The sequence below is a fragment of the Tachyglossus aculeatus genome, chromosome 14 (assembly GCF_015852505.1).
Source record: "Tachyglossus aculeatus isolate mTacAcu1 chromosome 14, mTacAcu1.pri, whole genome shotgun sequence".
Classification (NCBI taxonomy): domain Eukaryota; kingdom Metazoa; phylum Chordata; class Mammalia; order Monotremata; family Tachyglossidae; genus Tachyglossus; species Tachyglossus aculeatus.
In genome coordinates this window covers 20670693-20694955 of record NC_052079.1, presented here as the reverse complement: position 1 = coordinate 20694955, position 24263 = coordinate 20670693, and the positions used below count along the sequence as shown (strand labels likewise).

General features: G+C 44.0%; 1 protein-coding gene across 2 annotated transcripts in view; it reads right to left on the bottom strand.

Moving 5' to 3' along the window:
• The window catches only part of TBC1D15 (TBC1 domain family member 15), an 82652-nt gene that overhangs the window by 8349 nt on the left and 50040 nt on the right, over nt 1–24263 (bottom strand). For both annotated transcript variants that reach the window (XM_038756207.1, XM_038756208.1), the window contains 4 exons: nt 21416–21510; nt 18679–18795; nt 10478–10578; nt 270–369 (listed from right to left, as the gene is read on the bottom strand). In XM_038756207.1, coding sequence (XP_038612135.1) covers nt 270–369; nt 10478–10578; nt 18679–18795; nt 21416–21510 — 413 coding nt within the window. The remainder of the gene's footprint in view (nt 1–269; nt 370–10477; nt 10579–18678; nt 18796–21415; nt 21511–24263) is intronic.

Below are 24263 nucleotides of genomic sequence, written 5' to 3'. Positions count from 1 at the left end.
GCTGTTCATTAAGTAAACCTTTTATTTTTAAATTTCCTAGTCTACTCACTGAAACCGATCATCTAAATCGAATAGATAACTGGAAATCTACAGCATAAATTCTAAGACATGAGAACACACCCATTTCATTTAGAGAGTTGTTATATTTCCAAGTTACTTTGAAGTTACTTATAAGACTAGTCTCAATCTTTGCTCTTTCAAAGGAATTACACATCTTTTTACAATCTCGCGACGCATAAAAGTATGCATTTTTATCCCCCTAAATATACCTAAGTAGCTGCAAAAACCACTGTCTAGAAGGTGGAGGAGAGCACTCAGTTGAATAAGCTGTGTCTTCATGCCTTGCATTTGCTCTTCGAAATTCTGATGCTTTAAAGGAAAATGGAAAAAAAGAGAAAGATTACAGTTCTGTGGAGCTGAAATGTCCAGAGCTTAGAACAGTGCTTTGCACATACTAAACGCTTAATAAATGCCATCATTATTATTATAAATATGCCCTACAGAAAACAAACCACAGTTCTTTCCTCATTCAAAACCCCACTTCCTCCAACAAGGTCTGCCCTGGTTATTTCTTAACCCGTTAAGCCATTTCGTCCACATAATAATAATGATGATGATAATAATAATAATAATAATAATAATGGCATTTGTTAAGCGCTTACTATGTGCAAAGCACTTTTCTAAGCACTGGGGAGGTTACAAGGTGATCAGGTTGTCCCATGGGGGGCTCAGTTTTAATCCCCATTTTCCAGATGAGGTAACTGAGGCACAGAGAAGTGAAGTGACTTGCCCAAAGTCACACAGCTGACAGCTGGCGGAGCCGGGATTTGAACCCATTTAACCACTTCTAGCACATACAAACTGATTTAAAACCTTTGGGCCTCACAAGTGTGTGCTTGCCTGTGTTTGTGTGTATACGCGCAACAATAATTATGGTACTTATTATGTGCCAGGCACTGTTCTAAGCGCTGGGGTGGACACAAGCCCCCGTGGGGCTCACAGTCTCAATCCCCATTTTACAGATGAGGGAACTGAGGCACAGAGAAGTAAAGTGCATTGCCCAAGGTCACACAACAGACAAGCGGCGGAGCCATGATTAGAACCCATGACCTTCTGACGCCCAAGCCCGTGCTCTAACCACTACGCCACGATGCTTCTAAGCAGACACACGCACGCACACAAACACACACTCAATTCTTTATTTCAGTCACTTAAATTGTAACTATGCTCGTCTCTTCCATTACAGTTTAAACCCACTGTGGGTAGGGAATGTGTCATTTCGTGATTTTTGTACTTCCCAAGTATTGAGTACAGTACACTGCACCAAGTGGATGCTTAATTAACACTACTACTATTAAAATGTTATTAATATGCTAGTAATATGTTGCCAATTTGTACTTCCCAAGCCCTTAGTGCAGTGCTCTGCACATAGTAAGCGCTCAATAAATATGATTGATGATGATGATGATTAAAAATTTAGTGACTTACTATAACGAGGCCTCATTCTTCAATTAAACCCAATAAAACTGAAACACACCTTGATCTCTAGGCTGTTACTTCTTCTATGCCTTTCTTAACTCTCCGCTTTAAGCGATGCAAGGGTATTAGCTCTGGAATAAGGAACTCAAATCTGCTAACGTGAACTAAGGAATTAAGAGGCAAGGACAAAGGACTGGAAAATAACTACCAGAAGCCATTAAAATGTGTTTTATGCTTCATTACACAGACAGTGTTTTGGAAAATAAACATTTTTCTAATTATCCCGTTCATTAAATACTTTCAATTTTACAAGCTAAAACCGCTCACGATATTTCGTGCCGCTTCTGGGCAACCGACAATTTTTAAAAATCAGATTTAAATCACACGGAAAATCGCATATTCTCTTTCTTTCCCTCGACTTCAACGGTTCCCTGAGTCTTTTGGAAAAGGTGGAAAAATGAGTTTGTAGTAAAAAGAATGGTGGTTCTTGGTAATAATAATAATAATAATAATGGCATTTATTAAGCGCTTACTATGTGCAAAGCACTGGGAAGGTTACAAGGTGATCAGGTTGTCCCATGGGGGGCTCACAGTCTTAATCCCCATTTTACAGATGAGGTAACTGAGGCACAGAGAAGTTAAGTGACTTGCCCAAAGTCACACAACTAACAGTTGGTGGAGCCGGGATTTGAACCCATGACCTCTGACTCCAAAGCCCGGGGCTCTTTTCCACTGAGCCACGCTGCTTCTCTACGCTATTACACAGACGTTGACAACTGGAATCCTACATAGACAGCAGGGAAGCTGCAGTGAATACACCTTCTATCAATCAATCATTCAATCGATCGCATATCAACAAACAGAGGCACCCTCTAGAGCGAAGAAAATCACTCAGGATATAATAATAGTACTAATAATGGCATTTATTAAGCGCTTACTATGTGCAAAGCACTGTTCTAAGCGCTGGGGAGGATACAAGTTGATCAGGTTGTCCCACGAGGGGCTCCCAGTTTTAATCTCCATTTTACAGGTGAGGTAACAGGCACAGAGAAGTTAAGTGACTAGCCCAGAGTCACCTAGCTGACAGGCGGCGGAGCGGGGATTTGAACCCACGACCTCGGACTCCAAAGCCCGGGCTCTTTCCACTGAGCCACGCCGCTTCTCTGCTTCAGCCAATCAATCAATCGGATTTATTGAGCGCTCACTGTGTGCACAGCACTGTACTAAGCGCTTGGGAAGTACAAGTTGGCAACATATAGAGACAGTCCCGACCCAACAACGGGCTCACAGTCTAAGATGTGGCCTTAGCTTTGACTTTGGACACATCAACCTCCAAGTAAAAGCCACGAAAAATAGTACAGCTCCCACGTCTGTTGGTATTCTTGCCCAAAGTTGCTGCTCCTAATAATAACAATAATAACAGTAATGTGATCTCAATCGGTGGTATTTTCTGAGCCCTTTCTGAAGGCAGAACACTGTCCTTAGCTCTTGGGAGAGGACAAGAGACAAGTTCCCTGCCCACAAGGAGCTTACGCTTTAGAGGGGAAGATGGAAATTAATAACTTAATTTATAGACATACGTACAGAAGGACTGAGAGGCCGAGCGAAGGGCGAATACCAAATGCCCAAAGGTCACAGATCCAAGTCCTGAAGGTCACTGACCATCACCTGCATATATCTTGCCCAGTACTAAGGAATCTCGGAGGAATTTGCCTATCGCTTTTTTGAACTCTGGTCTGTTGGACTCTGGCCAGAGTTTTTCCAGCCGGGGAAAGCCGGGAGATTTGCCTGTGGTTTCCCTTCAGCGCTCCCTTCTACTTCCAGGTGACGACGATTGTGTTGTCCGTGGTGATGTGTGGCACTTCCTCAGGGACCCCTTAGAACGGTGCACTGCACACACTAAGTGCTCAATAAATACAAATGAATGACTGAATAGTTTAAGAAGCTCTGGAATAATGATAATAATAATAATAATGCTGGTACTTGTCAAGCGCTCACCCAGTAAGCACTTGTTAATAATATTATTGCTTATGAGAGGCAGCGTGGCTCAGTGGAAAGAGCCCGGGCTTTGGAGTCAGAGGTCATGGGTTCAAATCCCGGCTCTGCCACTTGTCCGCTGGGTGACTCTGGGCAAGTCACTTCACTTCTCTGGGCCTCGACTCGCGTTGGGGATTAAGACTGTGAGCCCCTTGTGGTGCAACCTCATCACCTTGTAACCTCCGCAGCGCTTAGAACGGTGCTCTGCATATAGTAAGTGCTTAATAAATGCCATCGTTATTATTGTTACTATTACCATTATTAAGTAGCGGTATTTGTAAAGTGCCTTCTAGGCACCAAGCACTGTGCTAAGCACTGGGACAGCGACAGGATATGAAGATTGGCCACAATCCCTGTCCTACACGAGGGTGTGCAGTCTAAGGGGTAGGGAGAATAGGTATTTAATTCCCACTGTACAGATGCAGAAACTGAGGCAAAAAGAAGGTAAGCGACTTGCCCGAGGTCACACCGGAAGCAAGAGGTACAGCTGGGGTTTGAACCCAGGTCTCCTGGCTCCCAGTCCCTCTGCTCCATCCCACAAGGCCACACTGCCGTGGCTCCGTGGAAAGAGCCCGGGCTTTGGAGTCCGAGGTCATGGGTTCCAATCCCGGCTCCGCCAACTGTCAGCTGTGTGACTTTGGGCAAGTCACTTCACTTCTCTGGGCCTCGGTTACCTCATCTGAAAAATGGGGATGAAGACTGTGAGCCCCCCGTGGGACAACCTCATCACCTTGTAACCTCCTCAGCTCTTAGAACAGTGCACTGCACGTAGTGAGCGCTTAACAAATGCCAGCATTATTATTATTATTATTATTATTCCACAGCGTCTGACCCTATTCATTCAATCGTATTTATTGAGCGCTTACTGTGTGCAGTGCACTGTACTAAGGGATCCCTGAGGAAATGCCACACATCACCATGGACAACACAATCATCGTCATCTGGAAGTAGAAGGGAGCGCTGAAGGGAAACCACAGGCAAATTTCCCTGCTTTCCCCGGCTGGAAAAACTCTAGCCGGACTCCAACAGACCAGAGCTCAAAAAAGCGATAGGCAAATTCCTCCAAGACGCCTTCCCTCCTCTCCTCTTCTCCAACTCCCTGACGCGCTGCTCTTACTTGCTCCTTCATTCATCCTCCCTCCCATCCCCTCAGTACATATACCTGTAATTTCTTTATGCATATTAATGTTTGTCTCCCCGCCTAGACTGCAAGCTCGTTACACGTAGGGACTGTGTCTGTCATTGTACTGTACTCTCCCAAGCACTTAGTACAGTGTTTTGCAGCCAGTAAGCTCTCAATAAATACAACTGCATGAATGAAATTCTGCTTTCCTGAGAAATTCATCAAGAGTCTCAGGCTGCTCCTACAACGCGAGTCGAGCGAGACGATGCTGTGCTTCCCCTTTTGGAGCCAAGGGCCTCCTGGTCCCCCAGTGCGACCATCCGACTGGGATGGGGTGGAATGTCCTCAGTGTACTTTAGCCACACCGCCACGCCGAATCCGGGAAAGGGATATACCCTCCCTACGGGGCATCCGGAGGGATCCGTCTGTGAGACCTTCTCCCTGGCCTCCCTTAGAGAGGATCAGCCGGTATCGCTCCCGAAGGCTCCGGCTGCAGCTGGGGGATTTCTACCGGCGGGTAGAAAAATGCTTCAACGTTTGGTCCGGATGACAAACCTAAGATCCGTCAGGATAACAGGGCCTCACTGATGAAGTATCTACACGGGTTTTACCCCAACATATGTAACGCTGAAGACGCAGGCTCTTAAAAACATCAACATCAGTGAATGATTTTCAATCACAAAGGTGACAGAGCAGATTGGGATATCCACTGCTGCATCTCACTCTGCTCACAAGATTCTTGCCAGTGTCTTTCCGAATTTGCCATGGGGCTCCCAGAATTGTAGTATGGTTTTAGACCACTGAATTAGACCCTTTAGAACCCCTAGACTGTAAACTCGTTACAGGTAGGAAACACGTCAGTAATTTTGTTGTTTTGGACTCTCCCAAGTGCTCAGTACAATGCTCAATAAATACGATTGATTGAATCGAAGAGCTGACATTATTTTTGCCCCATGACAAAGGGAGAATGCAAAGGGCAACCCCATGACCGCTGCATTATTTTCAGAGGAATTATCACAGCATTTGACCTTGCAAAACCCTCTCCTCCATTTAGCTTCTCTATCACAGTTGACAATACCAGTATCCTAGTAATAATAATAATGGCATTTGTTAAGTAATCTGGGGGTGATGTGATGATTGCCTAGGCAAAGGCTTGGGGCAAAGAATGAAAAACAGTGAATCGGGGGAATCAATCAGGGGTGTTTACTGAGTGCTTACTGTGTGCCAAACTCTGTCCTAAGTGCATGACAGCACACAATAAAGTAGAGCTTGTAGGGTGTTTTTTGTGCTAAGTGCTTAGTTTATGCCATGCACTGTTCTTACCTATTATGTTTTATAATTATCCACTATAATGACCCATTATGCTTGCCACTGCCAATCTTCCTGCCTTTATTCTAGTCTCACGCCAATCAATCCTACACACCTAGCAACAAGAATCATCTTCTTTAAGTGTTGTGATTAATCCCAACCGCCGCTTATACTAATTTTAAACTCATTACTGGGGCTTTGCGGTCTTTCAATTGGTCCACTCCTTTCCTAGTTGCCCTCATTTTCTACTACACTCCGTACTTCAGCCAAATATGTGCTCACTGTTCCTATACACGATTCTCCCACCTCACTTCCAGCGCAAATGTCAATCTCTGTTGCCTGAAATAACCTTCCCCATATTCCCCAAACTATATTCCTTCAGGCCTTCAAAACTCTGCTTAAGACTCACCTCTTCCGTGAATCATTCCATGACTAATGTTATCTGAATTTATTTACGCTAATTTTTCCAACAGCCTTCCCAGCACTTTCGTATTCCTACCAACCCTATTTTACCTCTCTTTCACAACAGCACTACTGAATTTTCACGCCGCTATTTCTCAGAGATCTTTCTCGCTGAGCGCCAAACATCTCTCTCAAGTATTTTGACTAAAAGTAAAGAGATTAAAAAGACATTTCAACATCTATTTACTCTCTAGCATTAGATCTAGTAATGGATCTTTAGTAGGTTATCATGAGATGTGTTGTTGCTAAACAGGATGTGAAAGAACTCTGATAATTAAATAGACCAATTTAATTCATAACCTTTTATTCCTAGTATATATTCGTCTTGCTATTTGATCACTATGTTTAAGATATATTGTTTTTGATCTTGCAAACACATTACTGAACTTTACATGATTTCCCTTGGGAAACTGGATATATCTCAGGATCGGTATGCAATATGTTCTTCAAAAATGTGAATGAATTATGAGCCATTACATTGGGAGATGTTTTCCTGCAGAGTTACCTGTAATTAGGTGAGTTTCCTATTCCCAGCAGGACGACTGAACTCTACAGGTAATTGAATGTACTTGGTAGATGGCTTCTCACCATCCTTCTCCTTCCTCACTGGTCCAACAGACCAGTAGAGCTCTGGCCAGGTGAGTTTATGGCTGGTTTTATTTTTTTTTTTACATATTTATTACTCTATTTATTTATTTATTTATCTTACTTGTACATATCTATTCATTTTATTTTGTTAGTATGTTTGGTTTTGTTCTCTGTCTCCCCCTTCTAGACTGTGAGCCCGCTGTTGGGTAGGGCTCTATGTGTTGCCGACTTGTACTTCCCAAGCGCTTAGTACAGTGCTCTGCACACAGTAAGCGCTCAATAAATGATTGATTGATTGTTTTGGGTGTTGGGGGTGGGTGGGAGGGGTGCTACACTTTTTTCCTTTCAGTTTTAATCCCTAAACCCTCCCATCCACTTCTCCCACTCCCTTCTGCATCGTCTTGAGCTGCTCCCCTCATGCATCCCCCGTCCCAGCCCCACAGCACATATGTACATATCTGCAATTTTATTTATTTATACTCCTTTCTGTCTCTCCCTCTAGACTGTAAACTCGTTGTGGGCAGGGAATGTGTCGGTTATATTGAATTCTCCCAAACAGCACAGTGCGCTGCACACATTAAGCGCTCGGTAAATACAACTGACTAATTGAGGGGGCTTGAGAGGGGACAGATAAGGGAGGGGTCAAGTTGGGAGTCTGGAGGGAGAGGAAAAACGTTCAAAACAGGACAGAGAGAAAACTGAACAGTGCAAGTGCAGGAGGGAACAGCCTTCTCCAATTAAGCCCTCTTTTCCCGTTTCTCTCCCGTCTGAGTCTTCTACGCCCTTGGATCTGTGACCTTTAGACATTTGATATTTGTCCCAAACCCACAGCACTGATGTACACATCCTTAAATTATATGCATTACTTATTTATTCATATTACTGTCTGTCTCCCCCCTAGACTGTACGCTCGTTATGCTAATTCTGATGTACCGTACTCTCCCAAGTGCTTAGTACAGTGCACTGAACATAGTTACTGCTCAATAAATACCACTGATTGATTGTTTGATTGAAGGGAATTGAATTTCTACCTATGACTAGGTGTAACATTGGATGGGCTAATGGATCCCGGGCAATATCAGCAGTTGGCGTCTGTTACATCACCGGATTTTGTGTATTGTGGTCGTCTGGCCCCAGGACTTCACATGAACATCATGACATGCTTTTTTGCTTAAAATTCTATTTTCAAGGTACCAAGAGGCTCCCCACAGAGCTCCCTGCAACTCCGCATTATATTTTCCAACCTCTGAGTTTTCTATATTTTTATCGCATTTGTGGTTTTCTGTTAACGCTTTCTTTCTCCTCGTTGAACTGAGTTACCCAATGGCAGGGACCATATCAACTTTGTAATTTTCTTCAGTGCCTTGGTAAATCTCTAACAAATAATCAACGGATAGCATTTACTGAATGCCCACTGAGGGGGCTCAGTTCCTTGAGAAGCAGCGTGGCTTAGCGGAAAGAGTCTGGGCTTGGGAGTCAGAGGTCATGGGTTCTAATCCTGGCTCCGCCACTTAGCTGTGTGACTTTGGGCAAATCAGTTCACTTCATTGTGCCTCAGTTACCTCGTCTGTAAAATGGGGATTAAGACTGTGAGCCCCACGTGGGACAACCTGATCACTTTGTATCCCGCCAGCGCTTAGAACAGTGCTTGGCACATAATAAGCGCTTAACAAACACCAGCATTATTATTATTATTCTCCTCTGTAATTTCTTTTCATATCAGTCAACCTCACTAGATTGAATGCCTTTAATGGCAGGGTTTGCGCCTGCCATTTCTATTACGCTTTACTCCCCTGAGTGCTTAGTACAGTTCTCTGCACAGAATAAGCATTCAAATTCCTTCAATCGTATTCAATCGTATCTATTCATTCATTCAATCGTATTTATGGAGCGCTTACTGTGTGCAGAGCACTGTACTGAGCGCTTGGGAAGTACAAGTTGGCAACATATAGCGAGGGTCCCTACCCAACAACAGGCTCACAGTCTAGAAATCTATTGAGTCTAATCAATCTATTGAGCGCTGACTGTGCGCGGAGCACTGTACTAGAGAAGCAGCGTGGCTCAGTGGAGTCAGAGGTCATGGGTTCGAATCCTAGCTCCACCACAAGTCTGCTGTGTGACCTTGGGCAAGTCACTTAACTTCTCTGAGCCTCAGTTACCTCATCTGTAAAAAGGGGGATTTCGACTGTGAGCCCCACGTGGGACAACTTGATCACATTGTATCCCCCCCAGCGCTCAGAACAGTGCTTTGCACATAGTAAGCGCTTAACAAATGCCATCATTATTATTACTAAGCGCTTGGGAATTCAGCACCGAATAGAGACAATCCCTGTCTACCACGGGCTCCCAGTCTAGAAGAAGACGGAGATCAAAACAAGTATGTAGATCAAAACAAGATATATACACATCATTAATAAAAACAAAGAATTATAATTATAAATATGTACATATATACACAAGTGTTGTGTATATATGTTGTGTATATAGACTGTGAGCCCACTGCTGGGTAGGGACTGTCTCTATATGTTGCCAATTTGTACTTCCCAAGCGCTTAGTACAGTGCTCTGCACATAGTAAGCGCTCAATAAATACGACTGATGATGATGATGCTGCGGGGAGGGGAGTAGAGCAAAGGGAGCGAGTGGGGACGATGGGGAAGGGGAGCAGAGGAAAAGGGGGGCTTAGTCTGGGAAGACCTCTTGGAGGAGGTGGGCTTTGAAGGGGGGGAAGTGTGTTAGTTTGGAGGATTTGAGGAGGGAGGGCGTTCCAGGCCAGAGGTAGGACGTGGGCCAGGGGTCGACGGCGGGACAGGCGAGAACGAGGCCCAGTGAGGAGGTGAGCGGCAGAGGAGCGGAGATGTGTGGGCTGGGATGTAGAGGGAGAGAAGGGAGGTGAGGTGGGAGGGGGCAAGATGATGGACAGCTTTGAAGCCAATAGTGAGTTTTTCTTGATACAAATACCATAAATACCATACTAAGCACGTAAGAGAATACAACCGAGTTAACAGACTTGGTACCTGTTCACCTTCTATCAGAGAGGTAGGAAGAAGAATCAGAGAGAGCCTAAAATGGGATTTAAACAAGATGAGACCCAGGGCCCCGCAGCTCTACTAACTGATTGATTTTAAAGTGAGAAACAGCATGGTCTAGTGGGTAGAGTTTAGGCCTGAGAGGAGGGTCCGGGTTCTAATCCCAGCTCCGCAACCTGTCGGCTGCGTGACTGTGAGCAAGTCACTTAGCTTCTCTGTGTTTCAGTTACCTCATCTGTAAAATGGGGCTTCAGAATGGGAGCCCCTTGTGGGACTGGCCCCCACCCAACTCATTAGCTTGTATTTACCCTGCACTTCGGACAGTGACTGGCACATAGTAAGTGCTCAACAAATACCATGAAAAAAGAGGAATATCCCTATTAACCTAATTCAAAGACACTTTCATAATTACATTTTATAATGCAGGAAAAACCAACAAAAATGGTTCTTACCACTTGATCCATGTAAGATACAAAACACCAAAACGCATCCACTTCATTTTCCATTACGTACAAAACGGGGGAAAGCAAGTCACTCATTCCTTGAATATATCCTTAGAGAGGAGAAAGAAAACAAGGTTGTGCTCAAAAAATCTTTTTTTTATAGACTTCAGAATCAGTGCTTATTTTTCCTTTCGCATTCCCATCACCCAGATTCCAGGCCTGGTGAAATTTTCACGATTTCAGAGTGGTATACATTTCTCATGTAAGACTATGGGGATGTCTGAAAAAATCCCATAAGGGCAGAAAAGATATTTCTGTGTGGGGATAGACTGAAAAGGTGAGACGTCTTGATCCCTGAGAGGAAAAGGTTGAGCCAAACTTGTTCATGCATTAATTCATTCGATCGTGTTTATTGAGAGCTTACTATGCGCAGAGCACTGCACTAAGTGCTTGGGAGAATATATCAGAACAACAAACAGATGCATTCCCTGCCCACAAAGAGCTCACAGTCTACAGAGGGAGATGGGCATTAATATCCATAATTATATAAATTACAGATAAAAACAAATGTGCTGTGGGGATGGCAGGGAGGATGAATGAAGGGAACAAGTCAGGGTGATGCTGAAGGGAGTGGGAGAAGGGGAGAGGGGGACTTAGGGAAGGCTCCTTGGAGGAGAAGAACAAAGTGAACAGGGTGGGCTGTAGTATTAGCGTAGCGAAGTGAGGTAGGAGGGGGGCAAGGTGATTAAGTGCGTTAAACTTGTTGCAGTTTACAAAATTCTGAAAGGCAGGGTAAACACTGAATTGTCATTCACCAGATTCCACAACACCAAGCTAAGGGGGATAGCCACGCTTAAAGATGATAGCTTCAGAAACACACGAAAGAAACATTTCTTTATACAGAGGGCAGCATGTACATGGAATGTTACACTGCATTTTCCCTGCGCCTAGAACACTGCTCTGTACATAGTAAGCGCTCAACAAATACCACTGATTGATTGCAACAACCTGACCAATTCACAACAGCAACTCAATCCCTGCTACCCTCCATGGCTCTTGCCCACACTGACACCACAGAGGTATTTTCTCTTGCTTCCCAACCAACAGTATAAGACACCCCCACAGCACCTGTATATATGTTTGTACAGATTTATTACTCTATTTATTTTACTTGTACATATTTACTATTCTATTTATTTTATTAATAATGTGCACCTAGCTTTACTTCTATTTATTCTGAGGACTTGACACCTGTCCACATGTTTTGTTTTGTTGTCTGTCTCCCCCTTCTAGACTGTGAGCCCATTGTTGGGCAGGGACCGTCTCTATATGTTGCCGACTTGTACTTCCCAAGCGCTTACTACAGTGCTCTGCACACAGTAAGCGCTCAATAAATACGACTGACAATGAATCCGCCACATTTGGCATGAGCAGTGGTTTTGTATTATTCGTGTCTCTGGCCCTTTTTGTGGGCAGGGACGGTCAAGAACTAACAGCCCTGAGTTGGGTTCTGGCTTCGGCATTCCTTCTAATACGTTCTCCAGAAGCTTATTAGTTCTGCTTCCTTTCTCTGATATTCAAAGTCCATCACCATGGACAGTTAGCGGCTTCTCTTCCAATTACTCTGATGCCGCTTTTGACCTACACGAATTCTTCCGTCAGATACTTCTGCGTTTAATTCTTTTATTTTATCTCCCTCTGCTGGTTATTCAACATTTCCCAACCTACTCCATATATTCCAAAATTCTCCAATTAATATCTCATCCCCCCCACCAGGTAACATCTCCTAACTACCACTTCAGGATGATCTATACAAGGTGAACTCCGAGCGTCCTGTAGCCTTTACGTACGTATTTGAAATACCCAATGGCCTCAGCCTTTAGTCACAAAGAGACACCCTACCTCATGATACCAACGTTTTGGAGCAGCATTTTAAGGCTGCATCATGGGCTATGTTTTCTCACGGACTTAACATGCCATCATAAGTTGAAATCCTCGTTCATTAGTATTTATTGAGCAGAGCACCGTACTAAGAGTGTGGGAGAGTACAATACAACAGACACATTCCCTGCCTAAACCGATCTGTTCCCAAACCTCTGGAAAAATATGAAATTCCTTTACTTGCTGCTGTCAATCAATCGATAATGGTAGTTATCGAGTAACCAATCTTGGCAGAGAGCTATACTATGTACTTGGGAGAGAACGATAAATGGCGTTAGCAGACCGATTTCCTGCCTCGAAAAAGTTTATTAACTAGCACACACTGGCAAAACATTTCAGAGTTGCCTGATTTTGGACTTGGCTTTTCAATATAAAGGTTCCCTCACTCAAAAAAAAAAAAAAAAAAAAAAAACCCTTTTGCCACTACTGCTCTTCCCAGCAGTTTTCCCCAACATTTATTTTCAACTCTGTCTCTTTCCTCTCGATTTTGGCTCCTTTCTTTCAGATTGTTGCTCTTCCCAGCAGATTTCCCCATCATTTATTTTCAACTCTGTCTCTTTCCTCTCAATTTTGGCTCCTTTCTTTCAGATTTCAGGCTTGGGCTCATTCCAGATTCATAAACTCTGGATGTCAGTGACCTTGATTAAACCAGAAAAGGCTATTGTATTAAGTCCATCCAGGAACTGTTAACTGATGGAAGAGTGTTAAGTGCACTTGAAGAAGGACTTTTTTAGTTACGGAAATTTACATCAAGAACATTTTCCTTTGCAAAGGAGGATGGTTTACCAAGTCTTATTGAGAAGAAACTTGAAAGAATGATTATAAAAGAAAAAGAATAACCTTTCATCCTCTAAATCTTTAGCTTTCATGGGGGAAAAAACCTCACTCCTCTACGTCTACTATGTCCTGATAAAGAAACTAAGAACTAATCTTCCTATTATGATGACTTTTAAGCCATGTCACTTGGAGAAGCAGCATGGCTCAGTGGAAATTGCACAGGCTTGGAAGTACTGTGAGCCCCCCGTGGGACAACCTTGTTAACCTCCCCAGCGCTTAGAACAGTGCTTTGCACATAGTAAGCGCTTAATAAATGCTATCATTATTATTATTATTATCATTATTTCTAGACTGTGAGCCCACTGTTGGGTAGGGACCGTCTCTATATGTTCCCAACTTGTACTTCCCAAGCGCTTAGTACAGTGCTCTGCACACAGTAAGCGCTCAACAAATATGACTGAATGAATGAATAATCCCGGCTCTGCCACTTATCAGCTGCGTGACTTTGGGCAAGTCACTTAACTTTTCTGTGCCTCAGTTACCTCATCTGGAAACGGGGGATTAAGACTGTGAGCCCCACGTGGGACAACCTGATGACCTTGTATCTCCCCCAGCACTTAGAACAGCAGAATAGTAAGCGCTTAACATATACCAAAATTATTATTATTATCTATAATCTGTGGGGTGGACTGAATATACTAATTCCACTTAAAGAATATAAAGTGTTTTTAAAAAAAAATTAGCATTTAATAACTGTAGCAGGACACGTCCGTCTGATTGGGTCTCCGGGCAAGAATGACAGATAAGCCTCAGCCCAGAGGCATCAGGATAGAGCAGCTGCATAGAGGAACTGATTTCAGTAATGGGATTTCACCCTTTCCCATCGTGTTCCACCTGCGGTACGGCGAGCAGTGGGCAGGGACGGATGCAGTGCGTTGCAAACTGCCAGCGGCGGATTTTATATGCTCAAGGCCAGTTTTCGGCGACAACGGCCACGGCGTAATGCTCAGGCTGCTGGGCCAGAGCCCTGGAGCCCAGCAGGCAAGCGCCAAGGTAACTGCTGAAATGTTCACCATCCACAATCGCTCACTATCTTCCCGGACTCCCGCTGGAGCTGCCGACTCGACGGAGGGCCCGGGACGGTTCTTCGGTCAGGACCCTTCACCCCCGGGTCGCCCCGAGCCCCAGCAGGAAGGCGTTCCCCCCAACCCCGATCTGCAGATTAAGGGGTCCCGATTCCCAAAGCCATGCTTTTTCTCCTGTATTTATCGCAGGGCAGAAATTTCAGAATCAGGTAGCGTGGACAGTGGCGCACTGAATCAGCACTACCGAAGCTGAAGCGGAACACTATTTAAGTTACTTTCAGAGCAAAAACAACATAATAAGCAAATTCCCCACCTCGCTGCCAAAAGAAAGTTGTGAAGAGCACAACCTCAAGTCGTAATAGCTCTTCATGCCGTGGATGTTCCTTAGTTGGTTCACAAAGTTCCTGGTATTTTAACCACAAGGATTAGAGATAGATATCTATAGATATAGATATAGATAGATATCTATAGATATAGATATAGATAGATATCTATAGATATCTATAGATATAGATATAGATAAATATCTATAGATATCTATAGATATAGATATAGATAGATATCTATAGATATCTATAGATATAGATAGACATCTATAGATATCTATAGATATAGACATCTATAGATATCTATAGATATAGATAGATATCTATAGATATCTATACTTATAATTCCCATGGGACATGAACATTCTGGATATTTTAGGCACAAGAGTCCCTCGAGTCAAAAAGACTCCAGTTCAGAAAAAAATTATCCCGTTTTGGAGCAGCTGAGTAAACTGCTACCAAATTTTGCCAAACAACTAAGGAGTAATGAGGTTATTTACACGCATCTTTGACTACTTACACATACAATAAAAACTGTAACTAATTCTGCCAGTGCAAATGTATCTGCTGTTGATGCAATTTTCCGAAGCTCCTCGAAGGCAGGAATCCTCCTGGGGTACAATGCTCTACCCTCCAAGGGTGTTCACTGAATGCTTTCTAAGTTGATAACGGTATCGACTCCTCAAAATCATTCGCCTGCCTGACCTTCACGTTTTCCTTTCTGGAGAGGGGGTGGGTGGGAGGGGGAGAATTTGCAAATGGAACTCGGGGGGAAGTCTGATGGTGAGATCTTTGAAAACGTCAAGTTTCTCGGTCGCAAGAAAGTGAAGGCACATATATATATATAAAGGCACGGTCCTGGGGTGGGAGGGCAGGCAGCGGGCTGAGTGCTCAGGGAGGTGCTTGGCATTTCGCTGGGTGACAGTCGAGGCGGGCACAGCCGAGCCGGGCACAGCCGAGCAGGATGGACCGGAGATGATCGGGGTCCTGGAGCATGGGCCGCGAGCCGGGAGCATGGGCCTCCCTTCTGGCTTCATCGACATCCACGACAACTCCTCCGACGGGGACTGGTCCGGCTCTGGTTCCGGGGACTATGACAACTACAAGGAGCCCTGCTACAGGCGCCCATCCACCAAGCTAGCTCTCTTCCTCCCTTCAAGGCCCTACTGAGAGCTCACCTCCTCCAGGAGGCCTTCCCAGACTGAGCCCCTTCCTTCCTCTCCCCCTTCGTCCCCCTCTCCATCCCCCCATCTTACCTCCCTCCCTTCCCCACAGCACCTGTATATATGTATATATGTTTGTACATATTTATTACTCTATTTATTTATTTTACTTGTACACATCTATTCTATTTATTTTATTTTGTTAATATGCTTGGTTTTGTTCTCTGTCTCCCCCTTTTAGACTGTGAGCCCACTGTTGGGTAGGGACTGTCTCTATGTGCTGCCAACTTGTACTTCCCAAGCGCTTAGTACAGTGCTCTGCACACAGTAAGCGCTCAATAAATACGATTGATGATGATGATGATGAAGGGGAAAGGATGAGATAAAACTATGATCTCCAGCTTGGCTCCCTCTTTGAAGGCGCTGGGGAGGTACTAGACTGTAAGCTCCTTTTTAAAAAAGAAAAATGGTGCTTGTTAAGTGCTTTAAAAGGAGGCACTGTACTCCTGACAGCAGGGAACGTGATTACCAACTCTGCTATACTGCTCTCTCCCCAACGCACAGTAATAATAATCGTAATAATAATGTTGGTATTTGTTAAGCGCTTACTATGTGCCAAGCACTGTTCTAAGCGCTGGGGTAGATACAAGGTAATCAGGTTGTCCCACGTGGGGCTCACAGTCTTTATCCCCATTTTACAGATGAGGGAACTGAGGCCCAGAGAAGTTAAGTGACTTGCCCAAGGTCACACAGCTGACAAGTGGCGGAGCCAGGATTAGAACCCACGACCTCTGGCTCCTCAGCCCGTGCTCTTTCCACTGAGCCACAATGCACTCAGTGAACACCACTGACTTGACTGATGACAGTGATAGAGAAGCAGCGTGGCTCAGTGGAAAGATCGCGGGCTTTGGAGTCCAGAGGTCATGGGTTCAAATCCCGGCTCCGCCAATTGTCAGCTGTGTGACTTTGGGCAAGTCACTTCACTTTTCTGGGCCTCAGTTACCTCATCTGTAAAATGGGGATGAAGACTGTGAGCGCCCCGTGGAACATCCTGATCACCTTGTAACCGCCCCAGCACAGTGCTTTGCACATAGTAAATGCTTAATAAATGCCATCATCATTATTATTATTATTATTAGTGATGCTCTGGCTTATCTTTCTCCAGGCATCAGCATCATGATCTGTGCAATATTTATTGAGTGTCCACTACATGCAGGGCTTGGAAGAGCTCCTCAAAGAGCTTACGATCAGGAGGGGAGACACACACTAAACTACAGACAGGAGAAAGGAAAAGGGGATTTCCATCTGAGTTCAGGCTTAACAGAAAATTAAACCATGTGTACAAATGCTGTGGGAGATGGTAAGCGCTTAGTACAGTGCTCTGCACACAGTAAGCGCTCAATAAATACGATTGATGATGATGATAAGCACACAAGCGCAGAGCTGGTGCAGAAATGTAGCAATAACTGCTGGAAGGGAGGGTTGAACCCTGGAGAGGTGAGAAATTAGTTGGCGAAGACCTTTGGGAATTGTGATTCCAAAGGGGCTCTGAAACTGGGGAGAGCTGCGGTCTGGTGGATTTGAAGAGGAAAGGGAGGTACGGCAGGGCAGGGCGGGATACGGGGTCCAAGGCAGGAGAAATGGAAACAAGGCACAGTGAGTAGGTGAGCTGGAGATGAATGAAGATTATGGGTTATGGTACAAGAAGAAAAGATAGTGGATTAGCAGGAGGGAGAGAACTGACCATGCCTTCAAAGCAGGAGTTTCTCCTTATAGTAGAGAGGATGGGGGAACCACTCTGATCATGGAGGAGTTGGATGAAATGAGAACGATGTTTTTGAAAAATGATCCGGGCAGCAGAGAGCTGGAAAGGGGAGAGTCTGGAGGCCGGGACGTCAGCGAGGAAGTTGACTGACTGGATGTGGAGGGGGGGTGGGTGGCGTCCATTTGAATGGGGGAAGGGATGGATACTGGAAATACTGTGGAGGATTTAGCACTCGACATCCAATCGGGAGGTGCCTCTGAAGAAATCTGGGCAACATGAGGATTCTACACGTTGAAAGTTAACATGAGTCATTTGCAAGAGCAAAGCCTCAGTCTGGGAGATGCTGTATCTCCAGGACCACGTCAACACAGCAACTGAGTGCCGCTTTTCTGGAGTTTTTAAAATTTGTCACTGCACTCTTTAAGCTGGTTACTGTGCTGATACGCATTCATAAAACTTTCATGCGCTACAATTGGCAACTTTATCCACCACAGTTCTTAAAACACTGAATTTCAAAATGCCTGCCCTGCTCAACTTCCCATTGCCAAAGAAGGCTTTAATAGTCTTTCTCCATCAAATAACAGTTTTTTAAAAAAAGCAAAGCAACATTCAGTATATCAATCCTGTTGGTTATAGTGATCGTCTTATACTACAGAATTAGAAGTAGAATCAGGAATTTTAATTATGCAGAACGATGAGCAGTGAAATAAATGACCCCGATTGGCTTCACACACTGGCCAAAGAATAAGATTTGCAGAAAACAGCTGTGGGTAAAGTCTACATTCAATTTACTCTCCTAATTAGCTGCCAATGTCATTCAACACAGAGAGAAAGATGGGAAATTCATTCATTCAATCGTACTTACCAAGCGCTTACTGTGTGCAGAGCTTGGGAAGTACAAGTCGGCAACATACAGAGACGGTCCCTACCCAACAACGGGCTCACAGTCTAGAAAGGGGCGACAGACGACAAGACAAAATATGTAGACAGGTGTCAAAACCGTCAGAATAAATAGAAATCAAAATCGTATTTTTAAAAAAATTTTAGGATTAACAGAATATAATTAAAATGTGCGAAAGCAACCGATGCTCATCACTCGCTGCCTTAAATCTAGAAAGGAAGCACTTTTACCACAACAACATTGGAAACTCACCCAAATCAAAATCATACATGCAGTAGGTCATCAAAATATCATGAAGTAGGATCAGTCCTGGATTATCTTGACCTTCATAAAACTTATTGGTCCGGTCTGTCCGGTAAACGTCCTTTTCTGAACGGAAAGAGGAACGCTCAATTTACCATATTCCAAAGTCCTTATGAAGCAAAACTGCAAATAGGGTACCATCTTACCCTTACGTAAATTGCTTTCTCCTGCTGATTTCTTAGACTTTGGCCCAACTTTGAAATTTTGCTCACCTACCACCACATTTTTACCGACCAAAGTGTGAGAGAAAGGACTGCACTTCAGCTGTACACATGGCTTGCCGGTTTTTGAGTGGTCCTTTATCTCCTTCTGCTTCCAACGGCTGCCGTCCTAAAGCCCTGGCTCCAATATAATCCCGGTGCTCCGAAGCGGAGCCTCTGGTCACCAATACCCTGGGAGGGGAGTGACTCTGGAGCCATCAGAAATGACCCCAGTGACAGGCGATCAATCAGTGGTACTTAATGAAGAGCACCGTACTAAGCACCTGGAAGAGTACAGCAACTTTGTGGGCACGTTTCCTGCTCACAGTGAGCTCAGAGAGGGGGTGACAGACATTAATAGAAATGAAAAATTTACAGATCGCTTGGGAGTCAGTCTAATCCTGGCTCCGCCACTTCTCAGCTGTGTGACTTGGGGCAAGTCACTTAACTTCTCCGGGCCTCAGTTACCTCATCTGCAAAATGGGGGTTATGAATGTGAGCTCCATGCGGGATTAAATCTTTCTCCCTATAATGCAGTCTGTGGGCTCCAACCTAATCATCACGCATCTACTCGAGCAATTAGTACAGCTCTTAAGTATCATTTTAAAAAAAGTTCAAAAAACAGTTCTTGGCCTCAACAATTCTACAATGTAGGGGTGAAGACTACTTCCCCCTCCTCCCCATCTCCATCCCCACCGCCTTACCTCCTTCCCTTCCCCACAGCACCTGTATATATGTATATACGTTTGTACGTGTTTATTACTCTATTTATTTATTTATTTTACTTGTACATATCTATTCTATTTAATTTTTTTTTGTTAATATGTTTTGTTTTGTTCTCTGTCTCCCCCTTCTAGACTGTGAGCCCACTGTTGGGTAGGGACTGTCTCTATATGTTGCCAACTTGCACTTCCCAAGCGCTTAGTCCAGTGCTCTGCACACAGTAACCGCTCAATAAATACGAATGATTGATTGATTGAAGACAAATGCGCAAGAACAAGTGAGCCCGTTGCTGGGTACGGACCGTCTCTATATGCTGCCGCTTTGTACTTCCCAAGCGCTTAGTACAGTGCTCTGCACACAGTAAGCACTCAATAAATATGATTGAATGAATGAAGTAACATGTAAACATGAAAGACTCCACACCAAATTGGATCCCTCCATCCTTTCTCGCTTTCTCTTCCCTATCTCCAGTACGATAAAGTAAAGCTCCCTACATTCTAGATGTTTATAACGGCTCCGCTCTTCCTTCATCCATCCTCATCAGCCACCACCCTGGAGATCTGTGCCTGTTGAGACCGAACTCAATGCTGGGTCAGAAAAAATGAGACACAAGCACCATAGTGCGACTTCTCCTTACCATGGGCTGCTTCAGGAACTGCTTCAAGAATGCAACTCCAGTGTTGGAAGAGAGTCTCTTCAAGGCTGTCCATCACCTCGCCCCCTCCTACCTCACCTCCCTTCTCTCTTTCTCCAGCCCAGCCGGCACCCTCCGCACCTCTGCCGCTCACCTCCTCACCGTACCTCGTTCTCGCCTGTCCCGCCGTCGACCCCCGGCCCACGTCCTCCCCCTGGCCTGGAATGCCCTCCCTCCGCACATCCGCCAAGCTAGCTCTCTTCCTCCCTTCAAAGCCCTACTGAGACCTCACCTCCTCCAAGAGGCCTTCCCAGACTGAGCCCCCTTTTTCCTCTCCCCCCCTCCATCCCCCCCCACCCTACCTCCTTCCCCTCCCCACGGCACCTGGATATATGTTTGTACAGATTTATTGCTCTATTTATTTTACCTGTACATATTTACTATTCTATTAATGGTGTGTATATAGCTATAACTCTGTTTATTCTGATGGTATTGACACCTGTCCCCTTGTTTTGTTGTTTGTCTCCCCCTTCTAGACTGTGAGCCCGTTGTTGGGTAGGGTCCGTCTCTATATGTCGCCACCATGTACTTCCCAAGTGCTTAGTACAGTGCTCTGCACAGTAAGCGCTCAATCAATACAATTGAATGAATGAATGAATTTCCTATTGTCAATTTCATTATAATGAGGTGGAAATCTGGGGGCTTTTGAAATCCTGGGAAAACTAGAATCCTGAAAACAATTTCAAACTGGGCTACTTTATGACTTCCGATGTGAAATACATATCAGTGAATGAGGTACACATACCACCTCACACTAATGTGACCAGATAAACTGTAGGAGAACCTTGCCAGCAGCATTAAATGATACTGAGCATACACAACACTAAGCAGTACGTCTGACAATAGATCATACCTACAACTAAAATCATTGTTTCTTCCTATTGCCCCACAAAAAAGAGCAATATAAAAAGTACTTGAATTTGGTTTTTACAACCCTAAGGTATCAATTCTTGAGTTCTGACTTGGTTGCCAGTATTCTAAGTCTGAATAACATCACTTCTTTCATCTCAAATATCTGAATCAACCATTTCCATTAACTGCAAGTTCCAAACATGAAAAGAAATGTTACCTATTAGACTCCTGTAATCGCGTAACCTTGAATTTCTTTTTTCTTGTTCCTCACCGATAGATTTCCACTGTAGTTTCATCCTGAAATATTCATCTCTAAAGAAGAAATGTAAACAAAAAAAACCTTCGTAAATTTTAAAGGTAACTGTGTTCTATTAAAAGATTAAACTCATCAAAAGAACAAATAGAAAGAAAAATATACAGAAAAACATCTTGTACAGACCTCAAAGAATAGAGATGAAAAATATTTCTATCAATATTCTACTCTTTACATAGCAATACTGTAATAATGTATAAGTCCCGGGTACCCCAACTTGAATACAGTTATGAACAAGTAATATCAAAGAGTTAAATATGTCAATTAACTACCATCCTCCACAATTCGATTGGGGGAATTTCCACAAGGCCTCCTCATGACTAACCTCTCTACTTTTCAACTTGACTAAATGACTGAATTGCTTGTAAAACTTAGCCAAATGCAAAATGCAGCCATAAAACAGGTAAAATAATCCAAATTCACGAATGCAATGTATTTATAATGTGGTGTAGTCTACTCCGGGAAGACTGTAAGGAGACTATGCCTCCACTATGACTTCCCAAAAAGTATTCTCAATGCCAAAGGAAAGAAAATTACTTGGCAAAGGACAAAAATAAATGCTAGAATGAGGCGCTGATTAAACAAAATGATAGAAAGAACACAAACAAAACAACAGAAAGAATTGCTCCAAAATGCCAAACGCTCAACTGTTTCAATCAATAGTCACTCTTGAAAATGAGAGATGCTCCTTTTAAATTTACTATGAATTTCAACACACTGAGAGATCTGGAAGGCAGGGGAATGCAGGTTGTGGATGACGTTTTAAGTATCATTTCTAATATAATCCCTTGAATTCTAAAAATGAATTTCTCTAATACTGAATTTCTTTATTTAGAAGTTAGGAAGAACAAATCACATCAAGTTAACAAGAGCCATTCAAGAACTCTTGTCAAATATATTATCTGATGATGTTGAAAGCAAAACTTCTGCAATCAATGGTATTTACTGAGCTCCTACTGTGTGCAGAGGACTGTACTAAGCACTCTAGAGAGTACACAAGAGAGTAGGGAGACGTGTTCCCTGCTCTCGAGGGGATTACAGTCTAGATAGGGAGAAAGACATGAAAATACATTATGGCAATGAACATAAGCGACGTGGGGCTGAGGAGGGTGATAAATATCAAGTGTTTATAGTTCCAACTGCATAGGCGATGAAGAAGAGAGAGGCAGGAAGACAGCTTAGTTGGGGAAGACCTCCGGGAGATGTGATTTTATTAGGGCTTTGAGAGTGGGGGTCCTGTGATATATAAAGGAAAAGGGAGTTCCAAGCCAGAAGGAGGATGTGGGCAAGGGGTTAGCGGTACGATAGATGATACCGAGGTACAATGAGTAGGTTGGCGTTTGAAGAGCAAAGCGTGTGGATTGGGTTGTAAGTAGGAATTCCTTGGGGTAAGAAGTGGGGAAGCTGATTGAGTGCTTTAATGCCAACGGTAAGGAGTTTCTGATTGATGGGCAACTACTGGAGATTCTTGAGGAACAGGGAGCCCATGAACTGCACTGGGTTTTTCTGTTGTTTTAAGAAAAATGATCCGGGCAGTGAAGACTGAAGAGGAGGAAAAAACGGAGTAAGGAAGGTCAGCAAGGAGGCTGATGCAGTCATCAAGGCAAGATACGAAAATAACTGCAATAATAATGATATTTGTTAAGAACTAATAATAATTATGATGTTTGTTAAATGCTTACTATGTACCAGGCACTGTTCTAAGAACTGGGGCAGATAGAAGACTGTGTTTGTGATACACTGTGACACAAGTGATACAAGTGTGATACAAGAGTCTTCGAGACTGTGAGCCCACTGTTGGGTAGGGATCGTCTCTATATGTTGCCAACTTGTACTTCCCAAGTGCTTAGTACAGTGCTCTGCACACAGTAAGCGCTCAATACATACGATTGAATGAATGAATGAATGAATACAAGATAATCAGGTTGGACACAATCTCTGCTCCACATAGGGCTCATAGTCTTTACCCCCATTTTATAGATGAGGGAACTGAGGCCCAGAGAAATGAAGAGATTTGCCAGAGGTCTCACAGCAAACATGTGGCGGAGCCGGGACTAGAACACACGACCTTCTGATTTCTAAGCCCAGGCTCTATCCTCAGCGGAGTAACAGTTTGGAGGAAGAAGAAAAGGTACATTTTTAGCAACACCGTGAAGGTAGAACCGACAGGATTTGGTGACGGACTATGTGGGATCAAAGAAAATTGAATGGAGGAGAATGTCAAGGTTATGGGCTTCTCAGCCTGAGAGGATAGGTGATGGGAAAGAAAGGAAGGGAGGACAGAGTCTGGGTGGGAAAATGAAGAGTTCTGTACTGTACGTGTCAAGTTCCAGGTGTCAGTGGGTCAACCGCATACAGATGTCCTGAAGGCAGGACAAAATATAAGACTACAAGGAGGGAGAGAGGTCAGGGCTGGAGATGTAGGTTTGGGAATAACAATAATAACTGTGGTATTGGTTAAGCACTTTCTATGGGCCAGGCACTGTACTAAGAGCTGGGGTGGATACAAGCAAATTGGATTGGACACAGTCCCTGTCTCACATGGGGCTCCCAGTCGTAATCCCCATTTTACAGATGAGGTAACTGAGGCCCAGAAGTCAAGTGACTTGCCCGAGGTCAAACAGCAGACAAGTGGCGGAGCTGAGATTAGAACCCACATCTTCTAACCCCCAAGCCTGTGCTCTTGCCACTAGGCCACACTGCTTCCCAACCGTCTGCATAGTTGAAGCCATGGGGGCGAATAACTTCTCCA